Source organism: Linepithema humile, chromosome 1, assembly GCF_040581485.1.
Source record: "Linepithema humile isolate Giens D197 chromosome 1, Lhum_UNIL_v1.0, whole genome shotgun sequence".
Lineage (NCBI taxonomy): Eukaryota > Metazoa > Arthropoda > Insecta > Hymenoptera > Formicidae > Linepithema > Linepithema humile.
In genome coordinates, this window is record NC_090128.1 from 22,212,836 (window position 1) to 22,231,930 (window position 19,095).

The 19,095-nt window shown below is 39.6% G+C and overlaps 4 protein-coding genes and 1 long non-coding RNA gene across 5 annotated transcripts in view; 2 read left to right on the forward strand and 3 right to left on the reverse strand.

The window, feature by feature from the left end:
* Positions 1-19,095, reverse strand: part of LOC136997325 (transcription initiation factor TFIID subunit 7-like) — a 297,656-nt gene that overhangs the window by 84,769 nt on the left and 193,792 nt on the right. The window lies entirely within an intron of this gene.
* On the forward strand, positions 1,142-3,581 carry LOC136998936 (uncharacterized). The gene is made up of 2 exons (XR_010889446.1): positions 1,142-2,350; positions 3,285-3,581. It is a non-coding gene; the product is annotated as an uncharacterized lncRNA (long non-coding RNA).
* On the reverse strand, positions 5,917-6,597 carry LOC136997193 (ATP-dependent DNA helicase PIF1-like). The gene has a single exon (XM_067347650.1). It carries the CDS (start codon positions 6,595-6,597, stop codon positions 5,917-5,919), a length of 681 nt encoding a protein of 226 aa, XP_067203751.1.
* Positions 11,237-15,102, forward strand: LOC136998899 (uncharacterized). The gene has a single exon (XM_067352428.1). It carries the CDS (start codon positions 13,810-13,812, stop codon positions 14,902-14,904), a length of 1,095 nt encoding a protein of 364 aa, XP_067208529.1. The 5' UTR covers positions 11,237-13,809; the 3' UTR covers positions 14,905-15,102.
* LOC136998246 (uncharacterized) lies at positions 16,628-18,002 on the reverse strand. Its single transcript, XM_067350988.1, has one exon. It carries the CDS (start codon positions 17,969-17,971, stop codon positions 16,628-16,630), a length of 1,344 nt encoding a protein of 447 aa, XP_067207089.1. The 5' UTR covers positions 17,972-18,002.

Below are 19,095 nucleotides of genomic sequence, written 5' to 3' on the forward strand. Positions count from 1 at the left end.
GAAAGCAGTAGACCGTTATATTACAACGATCTCGTTTGTCTAATGCAGTGCTCGAAATTGGTTGAACATTTGAGCCGATTTCCGCGGTAAACGTCTCCTTTCCTCTCCTTACCGCGCGCGCCGCAGCCGCTAGGGCCAGCACCGCCGAGCGTTAGGAGCGGCACTATCTGATTATGAGTGGGTTCTTCTCCCTATTTATTAAAATTTTAAAAAATGTATTAAAATTTATTAAAAATAAATTTTTTATTTTTAAATTTAATAAGTGGAAATATTTCAATAGATTTCTACGTCACTCATAAGGTACTAATGCTGACGCGTTTTTTTTAAAGTGGTTTCTATCTACATTATTGCATCAATTGTTCATTCTCATAAAAGGCCAAGAAAATCTAATTAAGAAAATCTCTTTTATATATTTTTTTTAAATTAAGAATTTGTTATTTTTATCTTTAGTGAAATAGGCCTACGGGGGAAACCACTTAAAAAAAAAAAGCGTCAGCATTAGTACCTCATAGGTGACATGGAAATCTATTGAAATATTTCCACTTAATAAATTTAAAAATAAAAAATTAATTTTTAATAAATTTTAATACATTTTCTTAAATTTTAATAAATAGGGAGAAGAACCCACTCATAATCAGATAGTGCTGCTCCTAACGCTCGGCGGCGCTGGCCCTAGCGGCTGCGGCGCGCGCGGTAAGAAGAGGAAAAGAGGCGTATACCGCGGAAATTGGCTCAAATGTTCAACTAATTCCGAGCACTGGTCTAATGCATAATATATTACATGGTAACGTAAGCGCAAGAAAATCATATCTACTCAATAAATACCTGTGATAGCTAAGAAAGCATATGTATACAATAATTATACAAGATAATACATAAATAGAATAAATGGAAATGTTAATAATAGTAATTATTTCTTACCTGATTTTAAACTCCAGAAAGTATAGATAATATATAAGTAAGCTTCAGAAAGTCTGTACTCTCTATTACAGTATTTGCGTAAAAATCTTCAAAGTAAAATAAAGCCGCAAATTTATTTTATTTTATAGCTCAGGCTTCTTCTATGTAACTCCCACAGAACAAATTCTAATGAATAGAAAAACAGAATATCAAAAATTGTTGCACATGTGTCTGTATATCTATACCCCAATAGGAAAGCATTTCTAAAACTATATGACGAAATCTTATAGGCAATTTATGTTTTGCAATTATGTAAATATATTTCAACTAATAGATGTAAAAATATTGATCTTTTATGCCATATTAATTATTGTTTGCGAAATGAAATACTAAATAGTATTTCGGCAAATCTATAACGATATGGCGAATCATCTTAGCAGTATATTTGCAAAGTAAAAGTGTAGAAAGAAATTGCTCACTAATTGAGAAAAATATTTCAACTATATTGGGCTTGTTCGTTTTAGCTACACTGGGGCTGCTCTGGTTCTGCTCTACACAGGATAATACAGGACAGATAAATAGTTTGTCCTGTATTATCTTGTTTAGAGCAGACCCAGAGCTGCCCCAGTGCAGCTAAAACGAACAAGCCCATTATGTTTAAAATACATAGGAATATAATTGTGCTTGAAAGAATGAAAGTAATGCTTAAAGAAATACACAATTATTTCTAAATTATAATATAAAAATATTACAAAATAAAACATTCCACATTAAGTATAGCAAAATTTTAAATAAAGAAATAGTTTCCAATGGGTTGCATGTAAACTGAGTTTTCGAAAACAGTGATGCTACAAACAAAAACGCGGTTCGCTCGCTTCGGCAGTAGAGGGAATAAGGCACAATACGCAAATTGAAAATAATGGCCGGAGCACAGACTTTTGCATAAAGCATAACGCATAAGCATAAGGAAATTGATTGGTCCATTTCCTTATGCATTTGCTTATGCTTATATATAGACCAATCAATTTCCTTATGCTTATGCGTTATGCTTTATGTAAAAGCTTGTGCTCTCGGCTTGAATCGGTTAACGTGTCTTCATATATCATTTTCGGCGCTCAGCGGCGCCTGCGCCGAGCGCACACGTATATATGAAGCTCTTTCCGCTCTTTCCATGTGTGCGCGTCTGCGTGTAGCAGTTGGCAGTTACGAACCGGCATGCCTGACTTCACATTTCACGTGCATTCACGTTGTGGCTTGTTTGGCGTTGTGGCGTCTTATTCGTTATACTAATTCGTATTGTACAAAGAACTGTACAAAGTCTTGTACAAAGAAAGTGTCTCGGAAAATAAGAGTCAATCAAGATTGTGATGAGTGTTGAATCGAAAGGAATACGTGTAATTTATAATCACGTGTCAAGCTAGAAAGGTCTTACATTCCGAATACATAACACGTATGTATTTATTCATGTTTTCTTTAAATTATATAGTTTTATAATATTGTTTTATGACATAATTAACATTTTTAATACATATATAGACCCAGACAGCACAAAATATTCCAATAATATTCTGATATTCTTCCATATATTCTAACAACCACACGTTACGCTGCATGGGTCCTCGGATTGAGATTTCTTTTGAAGCATAGTTAGTTTGGGCCTACATAAGATATTTATAGTAAAACAGTTTGAGTGCATGGGCTTTGGTTGACCATTAGCAGGGCTTCAATGTTGCATCTTTAACTAGCACTTTTGTAATGTAATTTTTTTACCCACTACTTTGCAATAAATTTGAGCAATATTTATCCATATCACATTTATATATGCCTACCAAGTTACAAATAATACACAATTGCTAAAATTAACATTATTATTTACGCAAAAGGCAAAAATCATTATTACACATAAATGATTTGTCTGCGTTTTACTAGTAATGTTACTTTTGGCAATTGTGTATTATTTTTAACTTGGTAGGCATATATAAATTTGTGATATAGATAAATATTGTTCAAATTTATTGCAAAGTGGCGTGTAAAAAGGTGCCATTACAAAAGTACTGGTTAAAAGTGCAACATTGAAGCTCTGCTAATGGTCAACCAAAGCCCATGCAGTCAAACCGCTTTACTAGAAATCTTATGTAGGCCTAAACTATAACTATGTTACAAAGGAGATCTCAATCCGAGGACCCACGCAGTGTAAAATAACGTGTGGTAGTAAGAATATTTGGAAAGAATATTCTTAAAAATATGGAAGAACTTTATTAGAATATTTTCCGAATATTTTGTGCTGTTTGTGTATATATATATAAAAGATTATATTACTCAGAATATTATATTTATTTATTGTTAATCTTTGCACGTGTATAATATCATAAATATTTTTTCAGGTTATATTGTCTTGTTTGGCGGTGTTTATAACAATATTTTATATTCTGTGAGGAAACGTAATAACATTTATCAAAGTATTTTTGAAAGTTATTGTTCATTCATATATTTGTATATAAAATATTTGTAGATGTGAAATGTGCCTTTCAAAGAACATTTATTGTATTTATGTATTGTTTATGTGCTATTAATGCGGTCAGCCTTGTCAGCTTTATTATAACACAATTTAACAAAATTCTCATTTTTTATATATTCATAATTTGTGCGTTAAGTCTAAAAATGTCATGTTTGAAAAGAAATTTTTATTTAAAAACGTCAATTAGTCGTAAAAATCCAAACACTGTTGGAATTCGTCAACGTCAAAAAATTCGTAGAGAGATAAAAAGAAATTATATAAAGTTTACACAATTAAAAATGCCTGAACAAAATAAAAATGATATAAAAGTTTCAATGGAAAAAGAGCAGCTTTGGAGTGAGAGTAATCATCAAGAGAAAATATCTAACACATTATGTTTTTTGTCTGTAAACGGATCCTTTTATCCAAAAGAAATATGTATTCCGATATCGTCATCACATATTAGTAATACTCTAAAAAATGATAATATTCATATTAATACAACCTCCTCCGATATTTTCGAAGATAGTAACGTCAGTTTTACAAATAACAATATTAGAATTGACAACGATGTAGAATGTATTAAACAGAAATTGGCAAAATGTTTTATACAATGTGATTTAAATCATTGTCAAATAGAATCTATATTATCTATATTAAGAAGTCATAAATGTTTAATAAATCTTCCAAAAACTGCGCGAACTTTGTTACAAACTGAAACAAAGCCTGTAACTCTTACAACAATCGGTTCAGGTGTATATTTGCACATAGGATTTGAAAAAGCAGTTAATAATATTTTACAAAATATTCCCTCAGAATTAATACCAAATAAACTATTTATTGATATTAGTACAGATGGTGCTTCAGAAGATAAGAGTAGTAGAATTCAAATATGGCCATTACAATGCAGAATAGTTAATATTTGTCGAGAAAGACCTGAAACAATAGGTATATATCGTGGTAAGAAATAATAAAACAAAAAAAATCAAGAACAAGAAAAAAATAAAGACAAGAAAAAATGAAATAATTACATTATTATAAAACAATATAACAATAGAGAAAAAAATGCTTTTAAAAGTGTAAAATAATATTTTTTAAAGTCTTAAAAAGTTATTCTTATTAATAATAAAAAGTTTGAAATAATACAATTAACTATATAAATTGTTAAAGAATTGGATAAGATTATATATAAATATATATATGTATATATATATATATATATATATCTATTAAGTAAAGTATAATAAGAAACAAATACATTTTTTCAAATTTATTCTTTCTCATTACATATTTAGCATTATATAATTTATAATAATAATAATAATAATAAAGGATTATTCTCAACACATATTTCACGCTATGATTTGCAAGAAGGGTTAAGGTTTTAGAATTAAATAGTAATAAATTATTATTATTATTTATTTAATTAATTGCAAACTTTTTGCAAGAGCAGTCGGGAGACGTCACGCTGGATGTGTGTGTGCGTGCGAGCGTGTGTGTATTTATCTGCGCGCGCGCGTGCGTGTGTGTATGTGTATTTCTATGAAATTTAGCGTGACGTCTCCCGACTGCTCTTGCAAAAAGTTTGCAATTAATTAAATAAATAATAATAATAATTTATTACTATTTAATTCTAAAACCTTAACCCTTCTTGCAAATCATAGCGTGAAATATGTGTTGAGAATAATCCTTTATTATTATTATTATTATTATAAATTATATAATGCTAAATATGTAATGAGAAAGAATAAATTTGAAAAAATGTATTTGTTTCTTATTATACTTTACTTAATATATATATATATATATATATATATATATATATATATATATATATATATTTATATATAATCTTATCCAATTCTTTAACAATTTATATAGTTAATTGTATTATTTCAAACTTTTTATTATTAATAAGAATAACTTTTTAAGACTTTAAAAAATATTATTTTACACTTTTAAAAGCATTTTTTTCTCTATTGTTATATTGTTTTATAATAATGTAATTATTTCATTTTTTCTTGTCTTTATTTTTTTCTTGTTCTTGATTTTTTTTGTTTTATTATATTAATTTTTTGTAGGTTTTTTTTATTAATAAGAATAATTTTTTAAGACTTTAAAAAATATTATTTTACACGTTTAAAAGCATTTTTTTTTCTCTATTGTTATATTGTTTTATAATGTAATAATTATTTCATTTTTTCTTGTCTTTATTTTTTTCTAGTTCTTGATTTTTTGTTTTATTATATTAATTTTTTGTAGGTTTTTTATTATTTATTTTATATTTTTATTTTTTTTTAAGCAGTAATTTTTTATTGAGTTAATTTTTGTTTTTATTTTTTTTTTAAGCAGTAATTTTTTATTGAGTTAATTTTTGTTTTTGTATTTAATTTTTTTTTACAAATATAATTATTTTTGTGCTAGATAAATTTTGCAGCAGTCGGGAGTCTTTTTTTTTTATAAAAATATTTTTTAAATATTTATTTTAAACTTTTAAAAGTATATTAAAAAAAAAATGTTTATTCTACAGCTGAAAATACGTCGGTCGATCGTAATCGTTCTAATTCTGCTAAAGCATTTTCATCACATGGATGCTGGAATAATCTTTTCTGTTCTATTTCACAAATCGCTAATCCCTCTAAAGATTTGACACGACTAAGTGCTACATATGCCTGGCCTTTAGCAAATATTTTTTTGCCTAAATATATTACAGCTCTTTCAACTGTTGTACCTTGCAATTTATGAACTGTGACTGCCCAACTTAAAATAACTGGAAGCATTGTTCTTTCTACGTTTCCATATCCTTTATTACCTTGATAAACAACACTAATTGGGGAAATACCAACCCAATCGTTAGATTCCTTTAAACTGTTTCCTATTGTAGGATCATCAAACTGAATAAATATTTTTTTAGGTAATTCGCCCTCTTCCAATTGATCTCTTCGTAAAGCCGGCCATTGAAATCCACGTACGATACCCATGCTGCCATTAACTAAACCTTCACTAACATTTAAATTAGATCGCAACATTACACGAGAATCTATTGCGAGTTTCATTGTATGTAATAAACCACCCGTATTATTAGGATCAATAGGAATTGCTGCTGCAGGAGGCCTTTGACCATAAGTTGCAGGCTCTCTTGATTCATCTCGAGCGTTTATAACATATGTTTTTTGTGTCTTTGCTAGTTCTTCGATCATTTTATTATTATAACTGTTAGTAGCTATACTATGGGGGTTCTAACCCAGGGGCAATGAGGGGGGTGCGGGTGAAGAGGGGAAGAGGGGTATCGGATAACAGTGGAGGGGGTAATAACGTCATCGTTTTTGGAGGAGAGGGGGTAAATGTGGAGTGATAGGAGTATCAGATTACAATAATTTCCGGAAGATAAGGATTGTTAATACAAATCGCGAGATAAGGATTCCCGGAAAAGATAAGGATTGTTCATTGGAAAGAGAACTGTTTACATCCTATGGTTTTTTTCTACACATCAAAGTAGAGCGCCATGTTGTTGGAATCGCAATGTGTATAGTATGTAGGTTCGTGCAGGTTTACGGATTGCGTCATCGCTGTATTTTAGAACAAAAACCCATAGCAACAGGCAGCCACGTCAACATTTTTCGGCGCCATGTTGTTAGATTTCAATTTTGTATGCAACAAAATAATTCCCGGAAGAGATAAGATGAGGATTGTTAATACAAATCGATAGTTTTAATCAGTGTCGTGTGCAACAAGCGGGTATATAAGGCCCGCGAAGAACGAGTGGTATAACAGTCGAAATGTTCATCGCGCTATTGGACGAACGTGACATTCTGAGCTTGTCCGCGGAGCAATTAGAAATCGTGCCGAAAGTGATTCTTATAAAAAACTTTGCTCGGTTTGTGGATCACGTGTGGGATAGGCTACCGGATCATTTAAGAGCGGATCCGGAAGTGCAAGGTTATCGTCGGTGCTCGTTGCACTACAACCAGTCGTGGCAGCGTGACCACATCGACGGGCCCCCACCGTACAGGAAAGATTGCACTCTGTGCAAACTGAAATAGGTAAAGTACACATTTTTAAAATATCTTTAATACACATTTTTCGAATGTGTAATAACTAATTGGATATTTTTTTATTTTAATAATTTTTATTTATTACAGAGATGGAAGACAGTCTCGCCTTACGAGAGGAAAATCTGAGTACTCTCACAGATTGGTTAACAACATGTCGGGAATGTAGAAGGAAGTATAAAAGCAGTGAGGAAATAATTGAAAAGTATACAACATTTCCTGCATTCATTAAACCATATATTCCGGATACTATATTTCGACAACAATTTATCGAATGGACGAGTGAAATTGACGACAGTGTACTAGAATATTCCGAGGAGGAATTTTCGACGTTTTTAATAGAATCTATCCTGCCGATATTGATGGAAAAGTTGTGCTCGTTATGCGCTCAGGATAGTCTAATATCAAGGATCTCTTCACACTATTATGACTACATATATTATATGATACCGAAGCAGTATAGATCAGCGATACTGGAAAAAATTAGAAAAATGCATCCAGAGAAGGTGCCGACATCGATACATTTGCACAAAGTACACACAACTCCTCAACATCAAACATCGATCGTACACATTTTGCAGAACCGGGAGAACGGAGTATGCAACACCTCGGTGCAAGAAAAGAATGAACAATGTTTTTGCAGAACCGGGATAACGGAGTATACAACACTGAACCATGTATGCGGAACTAATTATTTTTAATAAATATTATTTATCAATAAAATAATTTGAATTATTATTCCTGTGCCTCATCTTATTCACCGACCTATCCTACTGCGAGATAAGCGCGCGTGTCATGTTACACTACACGATAGAAGGAAACGAGCGGACCAGTGACTATCATTTTTTTTCTTTTAATTGTGGCGAATAATATAGAGTGAATTATTTAAGTTATGCATTTATTCTAAACACCAATAATATACTTATGTTTTCTTCTTAATACAAATTATCCGCGGTAAAAATATAAATTTAATAGGAACTCTAATCTAAACTTAATATGTAATTTAAGGATGGTAGGTGAAAGGAGAAAAAATCGCAATAAGATTAGTATTAACAAATTTTATTCATATTTTTTTTTCATCTATACATTTTTTACAAAAAAAAAAAAAAATTGTTTTAACCAAGCCTTTAACGTCTTTCACGATTACGAGGAGGGACGGGAGGCGCTTGAGTCGTTCTCGGACGAGGCTCGACCACAGCTATCGGCTTGTGGTACACTCCGCAATCCTTACACTTCTCGTATTCGGAATTTTTTCTATTCTGATCACGCTCCATTTTTCTATACTTTTTTCTCCACCGCGTGCACACTTTGAACTGATAAATTTCTCTCTTCCGCACACCTTATATACAGCTCGACGCAAAAACGTAAATTTCGCTGTAGTAATAAACGTTAAAATACGTTCGATAGATGTACAAAAGATGTTAAAAGTTGTACGTAAGATGTTCAACAATACGTTAAAAGATGTTACATAGATGTTAAAAGTAGTACGATAGACGTTCAAAGACGTACAATAGACGTACGAGAGGCGTACGAGAGACGTTCAAAGACGTACAATAGATGTATGATAGACGTTCGATAGACGTTCAAAGACGTACGATAGACGTTCAAAGATGTACGAGAGGCGTACAATAGATGTTCAATAGATGTTAAAAGTAGTTCGATTGACGTTCAAAGACGTTTGATATACGTTCAATAAATGTCTGAAAGATGTACGAGATAAGCGATAGACCATATTATATGGTAGATTATGTGATGGGTAAAAGGTGGAATAAAAGTCATACGAGTGTGATACACATCATTTTATTAGCATAAATCATAGTTGTTTTACACGTTTGTTACGCTCAAACCACCACTTGTATAATTTGCAAACATTCCGCATAGCGCAATGTCTCGTGTGATACGCGCAGCGCAAGGTTCCGATTACATCCAAGTTCGTCAGGCGTGCGATATCTTCGTAATCCGCATCTATTGTTTCAATCTCTACATTATCTTCCAAAATCTCGCACAACCACTTTTTCTTCTCGAGTCCTTTCACGTATATCAGAGACGGTTCCGTACCAATGGCATTGTTGATAAGACTTTTCATCTGACTGTACGAGACGTGTCCATCTTCCCATCGGAAGCCGTGGTGGTGTATCCGTAACCAACACGCCAGCGATTTTTCCGATTTCGTCAACAGATACCACGGTACGTGTTCACGAAATACGTAATGAGATAACGTTTCGCCATCGCGAAGTACCGCTACCTCTTTCACGATAAAAATGTTGTTGAACGCGTAACCTTGCAGATCGACGAAAATTGGTACGTCAGACATCATCGTCGACCGTCGGAAAACTGACATGTCCGCGTACGCATCTCCAATTTATAAAAAAAAATCATACGAGTCTGCGCACAATGTTGTTCAGCGGATTATATTCGACCATTCGATCGTGTATAATGAGACAATAGGCGGTGGTGTTGGCCGGTATATTTTCCTTACAATCAAATTCTATTCGCACGTCAACGGTGGCGCTCTTGACAGAGTCGTTTTGTCGCGAACAATCTATGACTACGAACGGACCGGCTTTCGAGAATTCATCGATGTCCAAATACGTATCGTCCTGTCCATAATAGGCTTTGCGGAAACGTGCATACATATTGTACAGTATAGCGTATCGACTCTTGTCGAAATCCAAATTCATGTCGTCGTACGGATAAAAATCTGAATTCAGATGCAGTCTCACATTGGTGAGTTTACAAGCGTCAAATTGCGTAGCGTTTTCAGACAGTACGTTTTTTCGACCGGTTTGGAGAGCAAAGATTACGTATCGCGGTTTTTCCAATTGCGTCGCAGCTTTGACCGCCCAGGAATGCTTCGTTGTATTCTGCAGCAGAGGAAACTCGTACAGATCCCACGAACGGAAGCACACGCTCAGATATCTTCCGCTTTCCAAAGTTCGAAGAAGAGACAGCTTGTTGACTTCGCTCAGAGATACGTGAGGCATTCGCCACTGTATCTTGAGTAGCTCGATCGTCGGATTCGCACCGGCTCGTCCAACGAGAGAATTGTTATCGTTGCGCGATCGTATCAATACAAGTTCGTGACGAGCGTTGATTACAATCCGTTTGTAGTCCTCGCAGAATCCTAAAAGAGTATTGAGCGGAACGCAAAAATTAAAGTTTCCATCGAGCAACGAATATCCATCCGGATTCCACGATGCGTATTTCAGCGTCTTGCTCTTCTCCGTCGTCAGCGATACATAGTTTTTGATCGTGCTCGTTATTCCAACGTTTCTGTTACGATCGATTTCAACTCCGTCGAGCTCGTATCGCATTTCATCAAACATGAACGCGACACAATTATTTCCCATTATACACACGTTATCTCTATTCTCATCGGCAGAAGTAACGAGTTTTCCTTCAACGTAGAGAAAACTCTCACACGGTAACGTGTACAAATCCTGTTGCTGTATCGGTATTCGTATCTCGTCGCTGTGTCCCAACGTCGTGTTAGCGTACGGATTGTACGTGTGCATCTCATATTTCACGATACGCTCGTCGAAGACGGGCTCGTCAGCGATGTCGAGTATATCCATCTCTTTAAACGTTTCTCACAACGAATCCCAACGATTTTAAAAAGTTTACGTTCGTCGTACTGAGCCTCTTGAATGGCGATGTTTTCCCAATTTTCGTTGTTCTCTCAATCACTCGCTGTTCGTTCAACACGAGCATTTCCTCGCACCACGTCGCCGCAAGTGCAGTCTGATGGTAATCTCCTCTCCGCGAAAATCGATCAATCGTCCGTCTTGATCCACCACTCGCAAGGTGATATCGGTAACGCTCCTCGCGATGACCGGAAGGTAAATGATTTGCGCCGGTGTTTCCGAGACTTTATATCCCGGAGGCACGTTCGGTGAAAATTCGTGTATCGTGTGCACCGACCTGTCGTTGGCGTACGCACCCGTGGTTATGCTGCATTCCACTCGAATAATGTTTACGTTGACGATGTTTACCGAGGAATCTGATTTGTGCAACTTTCTCGGTTCCAGTATACGACCCGTCGAAAATCCAAACAGCGGTCCGATGGTATTCGGTTTGGCGAAATTTATTCGAAAAGCGCACATGATTTCACTCTTCATGGTATTAACGTTGGGACGAAGTGACAATGGATAATCTTGCTCTTCACTTTTTCCTCGTTTTTGCAGTATCCCGCGTTTCAGATAAGAAGCAATGGCGTCCAATTCGTACGATCCTTCGGGAATTATAATTTCTTCGTCATTGTCGTCGAAATAAAATTTATTGTTCGCTACCGTCACGTTCGGAATCGTATTGTAGGTCTCCATCGTGGTTAGGCCGAGCTCGTAGTCCCCATCGCTCAAGTCTATCGGTGGAAAATAATCCACCGTGAGAACGCTGCTTTTACCGCTTAGAGTGAGCGTCAGCGACATTGTCGAGATTCCATCGACAACTGATGTCGATCGATGGCGGATCGATTTTTATATCTATTTTCTGAAGGAACAGGAGGCACAATTGTCCGCAGATCGTTTGATCGTACGTCTGGTAGACCGTGCGATTGTACGTTATCGTTGTATCGGTGTCTCCGAGGTAGCGTGTAAGCTCCTTCGGCGGTTGCAAATTGCCAAAGCTGTCAAAGTATACGGCGCGATCGCCTCTCTTGGCGTACGCCACCCAATGCGTGCCCGGCCCGTCGACATCGTCCAAATTCACGATACCGCTCTCATTTTTATGTATCTTGTCGGGTAAAGCGTTACGCATGTAGACACCTCGGAAATACGGTATTCGCATACGCTTCGCTATTTGTAACAACTGTAGATTGGTGGTGGCACCCGTGGGCATCTCTATCGTTTTTTCGACGTTTTTTTTTTTCTCTTCAATCCTTTGCCCCGCTTGTACGGAGCGAGATAAATCCCCCGTCCTTCCATTGCTTTATTGTGACGTTTCGTCTCTTCGAGTTGTCGTCGCGCGGCCTTAGAGTCGTTCACCGCCTTTGCAACACCCGCCGCTCCACCGGCAAGCGAACCGATGACTCCCAAGAGCGGTAACAACGGTAACATACCACCGCGTTTCGCCGTCGGAAGCGTTCTCCTCTTGGTCTTCTTCTTCTTTCTCTTTGTCATACCCATCCCCAATTTTGTCTTTGCTTTCATAGCAGCCCATACGGCGGTAGCAGCAGCCCTCTCACCGAGAGTCGCGTCCGCAGCGGTGATCCGCACCCGCGCTTTATCGGCGAGAACGCGATCGGCTGCGTGGCGGTCCGCTGATTCGCGGTTTTGCGAGTACGCGATGTCGTGATCGCGACACGCCGCGTCCAACGGATTGATACCTCGATCCCCTCGCGCGAGTCGTTTCCGCAGACGAGTCTCCGGCCCGCAAAATTGGTAGCCGGGTATATGCAGCTCCAACGGTAGTCGATTTATCACACTGTTCAGTAAACCGGCACCCTTGTATCGTTTCATAGAGCGCGAATTCTAACGTATCGCGTGTAAATCATATTTCCAACTGAGGTGTGTTTCGACAGCGCTCACCTATAAATAGGAGGCGCGTATCGATCATTAACCAGTACCGCTCTTTCCAACAACCGATGCTGCGCACTCGTCGCGTAATAACAAGGATGAGAAAGAGTCTGGTAAAAAAAAAAATGAAATTTGTACAACAACCGTACACGATCCGTGTGAAAAACATGGATGATAAGACGCAAGGGGTTTGTGAGAAGGCGTGCAGACACGGTAAAATACTGCCAAACACGATACGCGGTATCATTTGCGGTCCCTCGAATTGCGGTAAAACCAATGTAATGATTAGTCTGCTGGAAAGTCCGAACGGTGTACGTTTCGAAAACGTGTACGTGTACTCGAAATCGTTGAATCAACCAAAGTATCGATATCTCGAAAGATTGCTCGGATCAATCGATGAAATCGGCTACTTTACATTCTCGGACAACAACACAATTGTACCGCACAGCGAGGCGTTACCGAATTCCGTATTCGTCTTCGACGATATAGCGTGCGACAAGCAGAATGCGATACGTGAGTACTTTGCTATGGGTCGACATTCGAAGGTCGATTGTTTTTATCTATGCCAAACGTATGCAAAAATACCGAAACATCTCGTGCGCGACAACGCGAATTTACTCGTAATATTCAAGCAGGATGGAACAAACCTTAAGCACGTCTACAACGATCATGTGAATACGGACATGACGTACGAAGATTTCGGTACATTGTGTCACGCATGTTGGCAGCACAAGTACGGATTTTTAGTGATAGACAAGGATAGTGCGATTAACGATGGACGTTACAGACGTGGTTTTAACGAGTTTGCGGTACCGCGGAATGGTTAGTTGTTCTCGAGACGTTGACGATGACGCTTGACACGAAAGATATCGACGAGAGGGAGAAGATCGCGAAGGAAATCGCTCGTACGAGCGAGTCGATTCGCAAGAAGCATCGGACGTTGAAGACGGGTAGAGTGGAGCAAGAGGTGCAATTGGAGAAACGGTTGAAACCGATCGTAGAGCCGTTGAAACGAATCGTCGAGAACATCAAGGGTGACGATGATTCGGTTGACGATCTCGAGATTAAAAACGAACCGGACATCAAACGAAAGCGGACAAGCTCTGAGAAGAAGAAGAAAATCAAGCGTACCTCGTTGACGACACCGATGCGGACCCCATTGACGCCACCGATACAAGCCTCGACTCCGTTCCAGCCGCAAAAATTGGTGTTTGAAGCGCCGACATATTTACCGACCGAAAACGTGTTCGAAACCACGGACCCGTCTTTCGTAACATCCGTGAGACAGACGATGCAAACGTCCGATGGTCGGGAAGCTCTGTACGGCCAAATGGGTCCGCTGGGTCAAGAGTACATCGGGGAGCTCTTGAGCGGTGACAAGAAGAGAGGGATCGACAACGTGTACGGCGTATACTTCAACGATGCGGGAACGTTTCTCGGAGACAAGGTCTTCGACATTGATAAAGACGACTATGTGATCGTGGACGGTGTGAAATACGCTGGCACACCCGGCCTGTTCGAATTAATATTCAAAAGACTTCCCGACGATACGCTGTGTACGGAGGATGACAAACAAAAGTACAAGAGTATACTACTCGCTACTAACGCTCACAGACGCGGTCATAACGCGCATTTACCTGTTTTGGGAAACAAAGGATACAAATACAAACATATCATCACACCTCTGATATCTAAGAAAGGTGGAGGTGTTGCACATCTCGACAAGAGAGGTGTGGGTCGCACGTTACCCAAGTGTAACGTACCACAGACCATGACTGTGACCGACAACGCGGTCGATTACGTGCACTGGGATGATCCGAACGAATTGGTGGATCGCCTTCGATTGCTGGACGCCTCCCGTCAGGCGGGAAACAACGCGCACGATAACGAGTTTCTCTCGATTATCGAGGAACTGCGCGAAGCCGGTCTGATTATAAATTAATCACAGCTTTTCAACTATCGCCAGTATTGCTCGTGTGATGCTACAGGAATGTCTATCAACAAATTCGGACTACAGTTAGGAGGAGGAAGCGTCAGGGTGACGAGACAGAGCGGCGGAGTCTCGAAGAATTACGTGCGCGAGAATTGTCTCTGCAAGGATGGTGAGGTTTTCAATGCCAAGTCACGCGTGATCAGACATCTCGCCGACCCTGAAGCGGACACCGACGCTGTCAACAAGCTGCATCTGGATCATCACCTCAAGCTTATGAGCGATCGTGCGAATCGAGATCGTATGCTCTGTGAAAATTTTAAGCGAGAAGTACTTTCGCGACTCGAAGATTCGGAGAATACCGAGCGGACCTGGAAGAGAGACCACGACGATTACATCGAGACCAGATACGTGGCGTTGGAACGACAGATTCACGATCTGAGAGGTCTCCTCGACGAGAGTGTGGCGCTACTCGATGGAAGAATACAACTTTTGCATCAATATCGGTAGGATAGATTCTTTCAAAAACACCGAAAATTCCTCCTCGGAGTCTTCTAGTACACTGTCGTAACAAGCTGCAAAAATTTCATCGAATACTACGATGATGCGATGAAGAAGAAGAAGCAAAACGAATCACAATGAGCAAGAAGGAAGCGGTGAGCCTGGAGAGGAGATCGCTCGTGGACGAGCTCCACGCACCGGCGAGAAGAAACTTTACGCGTCGGCCAGTCGTCGTGAAAGGATACGACGATTTGTGGCAGGCTGACATTGTCGAGATGAGACCGTACTCGCGATCCAACGGCGGCTGCAACTACATTCTAACCGTTATCGATGTGCTGAGCAAGTACGCGTGGGCCGTGCCCTTAAAGACCAAAGGTGGAATCGAAACGTCCAAAGCATTTTCCGCGATATTTAGGGAGAGAATTCCGAAAAACTTGCAGACCGACCATGGAAAAGAATTTTACAACAGAGATTTCCAAAATCTTGTCAAGAAACACGGCATCAATCATTATTCGACATACTCGGTCATGAAGGCTTCGGTGGTGGAACGATTCAATCGCACGTTGAAGAACGAAATGTGGAAGTTTTTTACGCTCGCGGGATCGTACAAGTGGATCGACGATTTACCGCGATTGGTCTCGGAATACAACGGTCGTAAACATCGTACGATCGGTATGCGTCCGATCGATGTCACTCCCGCGATCGCAAAGGGACTCTTGAACACCGTGTACAGTAACATAAAAATTGCCGCACCGGCGAAATTCAGGGTGGGTGATTCGGTGCGCGTGAGCAAATTCAAAACTGTATTCGAGAAAGGATACACGCCGAATTGGTCGACGGAGGTGTTTAAGATCGCCACGGTGCAACGTACCAATCCTGTGACGTATCTGATTAAAGATTATCGCGGAGATCAGGTCGCGGGAGGCTTTTACGAGCACGAATTGCTCAAGACCGCTCAACCCGACGTTTATCTCGTGGAGAAGGTGTTGCGCCGAAAGGACGATAAGGTGTTTGTAAAGTGGTTGGGATTCGACAATTCGCACAACTCTTGGATAAATAAAGACGATGTATTGTAATAAACTGTGTATATTTTACATTGTATTATAATAAACTATTATACATATATATACAATGGTGTTCTTTATTACTACAATATGTTACAATATATATACATTTAAAAAACTAATAACAATAATACATAAAATATTAAACTATATAAATTACTACGCATTATTTACAAATGTATCTCGCGATGTCCCCATGGTAGAGTGTCGGTGGAACCGGATACGACGTGCCGCTTATCGTCGTACGGACTGAGCGCGAGCTTCGACTCCGACACGGTGTACACCTCGTGCAACTTTGAGCGGATGCACGATTGACGCCGCGTCAGCTCGATTTCGGCGTTGAGACACCGAGTGTAATCGTCGAACGTTATCGTTCTAGCGACTACACTCTTTTTTACACCTTTAACCTTTTTGGTGTCTTTTTGACCGGTGACTCTCAACGCGTACATCTTCGCTCTCAGTCCGACAAATTCCGTCATGATCGCGCCGTTGTTCTCGTCTTTCATCAGACCGGGTACTTTCTTGTTGGCGCGCGGCATACCGTAAACGTTGTCCTCGGAGTAGTCGCTCGTGTCGAATTTGGATATATCACGTTTCATATCCCGATACGCGTCCTCGCAGTGCAGAAGGTATATCAGACTGTCGGTATCGGTATACATAATTTTGCAATTGTCGCGGTAGAGAGGCGCCATGTACTCGTAGTGAAACTCGTACAAGCAGGTCTTGGATATGTCGAGGATGCACATACCCACGTAGATCGGCTTGTCGAATTTCACTTCGAGTTTTCGCAACTCTACGGCAATCAGATTCTCCGAGAACACGCTTCGGCTGTGGAAATTCGGTTTCGCGATCATAGCCTCCGCTCCGTACCGTCCCTCCCACTGTGTAACGAGTCGTACATCCGTGTGATTTCGCACATTCTCCATGGTTTTGCCGAAAACGGCGTTGTTCATCAATTTGTATAAATTTTTCTCGAAATCGTTTGTCGCCCGTGTCCGAAACTGTGTATTTAGTTCTATGTATCCGCGGAGCCACGGAGATTGCGCGAATTGCAGTACGCGGTGAATCTTTGCAATTCGCAGACCGTGTCGCACGCATTGCTGCAGATTACGGTAGTGGATGACATAACGCTGCTTATCGCACAGCGTGGCGAGTAATTTGATCTCCCGCTTGCCGGGCGGCTTATCGCGCGTCGGGCAGAACGGCAGATCGGAGTGCGCGTCGTGAAGATTCACCGGGTACTCGAGATCGACTTCCAGCACGTAACCGGTAGCCGAATCGGATGCAACGGACATTACGTTAAAGTTTTCGACATCATCGACCCATCGAAATTTGGCGTAGGGCAACGGTTGACACATCGCCCAGCCGTACAAGTTGTTTACATCATAGTACATTAGGTACGATGACGGTTTCGATGGGTCGTAGGATGGCATGTATTTGTTGTTGGCGGCGGCGTATCGGTTGGAGCATTGGCTGAGACCGCCGCGTATACCGCGCTCGACAAACAGTACCATATCGATGTCCGTGAGCAACTCGAATTTTACACACGTGTACTTCAACATAGCGTCCCACGTGTATCCCGGTAGAGTGTAATAATGAGCGGGATCTAAACCGTAACTCTTTATAGACATGTTTCGAAAATTTTCGAAAATATCCGCCAACAAAAGAACGTCTGTTTTTAGATACAAATCGCTGTATTGACCTAGATCTTCGATCGAAAAAGTTTGCCAGACGTTTGTCGCGTGCGCGTAATCACTCTCGGATACCGTTTCTCCGGTGAGCGAGCTGTAAAACGATTCGCGCGATGGCAGGCTTGTGTCCCGGAGCTTGTCGACGCTGTCGACGTACTCGTAGGGAAACACACCTTTCCGAGTAAGCAAATTGAAATGTTCCGCGGATAAATGATTGAATTCCGATCGTGTAATCTTTAATTCATCCACAGTTAAATATGATGCCAATTTGTCGAGACTTGTACTGAGAAATTTAAACGAATCAATAAACCGTAATTTTATACACAATTTTGATTTTTGATCCATGGTATCTTTAACATTTTTTGTAAAAGAAATGTATCGCTCTTTCGTCAGCGGTAACAATTCGACGTTGCCTTCAAAGGCATTGGCAACGTCTTTAATAATGAAATGCGCGTCGTAACCGGATAAATTGTGAAATATCACCGGGATAACGTGGGAGTCTTTGTAATTTAGATTGCACGACGAGTGCGCGGCACCGCGGTAACGCCCGGTCAGATGACAATGATCGCGCACCCGCGTGTCGTCCGGCGTAAACGGTTTCTCGCACACGTGGCACGTCGCGGTGCTACGGAATTTTTCCGATTCTTCCCGCGTAAGATCCGCCATGGGGACGATGGTGGTGAGGATCGTTTTCACACGGCGCGCCAAATCGTGAAGTTCGTTGACGAACCACGTCACGCAATCCTCACCGCGATACGACTTAAAACTAGATAAAGAATTATCGTACGTGCAACTTACATAAAATCCTACGCTATAGGCTCTGTGATGTTGGTAGGCGTAAGTAGTACCGTCCTGATCCACCTTTTTCTCGAGCGTACATTCGAGATCGGCGTACACTACGAACGGGAGCCGCTCCTTCCGATTGTAATTCCGGAACGTCAGCCACT

What these genes read in the sequence shown, in the direction of transcription:
- LOC136997193 (XM_067347650.1), bottom strand. Translation starts at nt 6,597, where the DNA reads ATGATCGAAGAACTAGCAAAGACACAAAAAACATATGTTATAAACGCT.
- LOC136998246 (XM_067350988.1), bottom strand. Translation starts at nt 17,971, where the DNA reads ATGGTACTGTTTGTCGAGCGCGGTATACGCGGCGGTCTCAGCCAATGC.
- LOC136998899 (XM_067352428.1), top strand. Translation starts at nt 13,810, where the DNA reads ATGACGCTTGACACGAAAGATATCGACGAGAGGGAGAAGATCGCGAAG.